This window comes from Miscanthus floridulus, chromosome 10 (assembly GCF_019320115.1).
Source record: "Miscanthus floridulus cultivar M001 chromosome 10, ASM1932011v1, whole genome shotgun sequence".
Lineage (NCBI taxonomy): Eukaryota > Viridiplantae > Streptophyta > Magnoliopsida > Poales > Poaceae > Miscanthus > Miscanthus floridulus.
In genome coordinates this window covers 26,921,741-26,924,301 of record NC_089589.1, presented here as the reverse complement: position 1 = coordinate 26,924,301, position 2,561 = coordinate 26,921,741, and the positions used below count along the sequence as shown (strand labels likewise).

Sequence of the window (2,561 nt, the reverse complement as noted above, 5' to 3'; positions counted from 1 at the left end):
CTTTTTTATTAAATTTTTTATACTGTCTCTGTCCCTAAACAAATTAATTCCTAAAATTATCTTAAATAAACTTTTATATGTTTGATCAAACTTATAGAAAAAACAACCGATATTTATGATATCAAATGAGCACATTATGAAAATGTAATTTATGATGTATCTGACTATACTAATTTGGTGTCTAATTCTACACACTCATTTCTATAAATCTAGTCAAACTTATTTTGTTTACTAAAGACAACTTTAGGAATCGGTTTATTTAGGTACTAAGGGAGTATTAACCAATCTATTTTTCTTCTATGTACTATGAAAAAATTAGGTTGAGGAGTTTGTTCCGAACAAATTAAAAGAATTCATTCGAGATAAATTTGTATAATTTTTTTTGAAAGACGTCAAAAATTGAAAGACAAAGTCTAGGCTCATGATGTCATAAGACATGTGCTGCAACAAGATCCAGGGTAATTTAAGCTAATGTTTCAATTAATATGTTAAAGACTCATGCAGTGCCTCCTCATTGAGGGGAAATTATATGGATATGGAAACATATCGGCAAATTCGCAAGTTTTGTCAAGTGTGGATAGAGAATACAGATTATCTATGACTATTGTGTTACAATAAAATAAATAAAAGATACTGTAAATATAAATAATTTTGACAACTAAAATATTATAAATAAACTCGGATTTCCTAATATTAGTAATAAAATTTTTACTAGTATGCACAACTCGATCGCACCAACGCGCTTTTTTACTCGTCTAAAAAAAACGCGCTTTTTTACACAGGCTAGCATGACATGACATTCCGTTTATTAGTCTTTTTTTTTACGACAACAATTTTGATAAGTCTTCGCAGCTCATTTCCCTATATAAGAAATAGTAACCGCTGTCCGATGGTACGTACAGCAGCGTCCATTGAGGGAGCCGATCTATCAAAGCGGGCAAGCAACACTCCGCATACTCCTCCGGTCCTCCACGCCATGGCCATGCCGGCAGCCCACTTCTCGCATCCCAAGCACGAGCTGAAGTTTCGGGAGTACCACCTGTCACGCGAGTGCGACCTGTGCGGGGAGAAGCTCACCGGCAGCGGCTACAGCTGCCACCACCGCCTCTGCGACTTCGACCTGCACGAGGAGTGCGCCAGGTACCCGGAGACCCTACGCTCCTTCTTCGCGCACCCGTGGCACGACCTCACCCTCTCCTCCCGCACCGACGGCCGCCGGAGCACCTGCGAGCTGTGCCGCGAGGAGAAAGTCCCCGCCGGCGTCTTCCTGTACCGCTGCGCGCCGTGCGGGTTCGCCGTGCACCCGCGGTGCTCGCGCCTGCCGCAGACCGCGCGCAGCGAGGAGCTCCACCCGGACCACGGCCTGAGCCTCACCGCCATGCCTAGTGCGGGGACAACGTGCGCGGCGTGCCGCGAGCCCTGCGGCGTTTGGGTCTACCGCTGCGGGCTGTGCGACGTCGACCTCCACATCGACTGCCTGCACGGCGCCAGGTCCTCCAGAGGGAAGAACGGAAAGGGGTCGTCGTCGGCGCTGGGTGAAGCTCTGGGCGTGAAAGTCGTGGAAAGCCTTGTGGAAGTTGCAGGTGAAGGCGTGGCGAGTATGCTCTTTCAGTGAGAGATTTTCGTCCGTACGTACGCGTGGACACTAAAACGAAGGAACATTATCTACAGATACAGAGTTGTGCACCGATCTGAAAAGTGGCAGTAGTGTGACATCGATCCTGTTAGTGTCTTGTATGCATACGATTTATGAACCGCATAATAAGAGCATGGTGCACATGCAGTTTATATATTCCACTTATGTATTCTAATAACCTCCTAGTTTATATTAAACCCACAAGGAATAAGTGGATATTAGCACTTTAGCAGCTTTGTTATGTGTTAGTCTACGTACTTGTATGTATGTTATCTTCCTCGCAAAAAAAAAGTATGTATGTACTCTACGTTAAGAAGAATTAATCTTATACTCTTATAAAGCAAAATCCACGAGCTATTTATCCCAACATGCAAGCTATCCAACTAGCCAATGCATTATCATATATAATTAAAATCTACTAAGCAAAACCCCACTAGCTATTTATCTCAACATACAAGATGTCCACGTCAGTAAGACACATAAGCATTTTGTTGTCCACGTCATCATATCACACAATCCACTAATCCACAATTCCTATAGCAAAGCGTGGGATATGCTTCTAGTAATAGATAATAAAGAACTCCTTGTTCCTGCTTTGCCTCTTTTCTCTTTGTTCATCATATTACCTACACGAGTTGTACGGATCTTAAAGGTAACAGTGTGACATCGATCCTGTTGGTGCCTCATGTACACGTAATGAAACCATGCAATGATTCTATCTTATATCTTACTGTTACACTAGATTAAGGCTCCAAACAAACAAAAAGATAAACCTAAAAAATTAGATCTTATCTCATTATTACTGATTGGCGGCTTCATAATTTTCGCGAGACACACTAGGGAACAAGATAATTCACATAAATTCTCATATATCAAAAGCATCTCGCCTTTAATTTAGTAGACAATCATCCTACTATTACTAATT

The 2,561-nt window shown here is 42.1% G+C and overlaps 1 protein-coding gene across 1 annotated transcript; it reads left to right on the top strand.

Annotated features, from left to right (window-relative positions):
• Positions 1–910: 910 nt before the first annotated feature.
• Positions 911–1,950, top strand: LOC136490039 (protein VACUOLELESS GAMETOPHYTES-like). The gene has a single exon (XM_066486538.1). The coding sequence runs from the start codon at positions 977–979 to the stop codon at positions 1,613–1,615; it is 639 nt and encodes a 212-aa protein (XP_066342635.1). The 5' UTR covers positions 911–976; the 3' UTR covers positions 1,616–1,950.
• The last annotated feature ends 611 nt before the right edge of the window (positions 1,951–2,561 follow it).

Bases quoted from the DNA above. Each gene is read 5' to 3' on its own strand.
- LOC136490039 (XM_066486538.1), top strand. From the start codon at position 977: ATGGCCATGCCGGCAGCCCACTTCTCGCATCCCAAGCACGAGCTGAAG.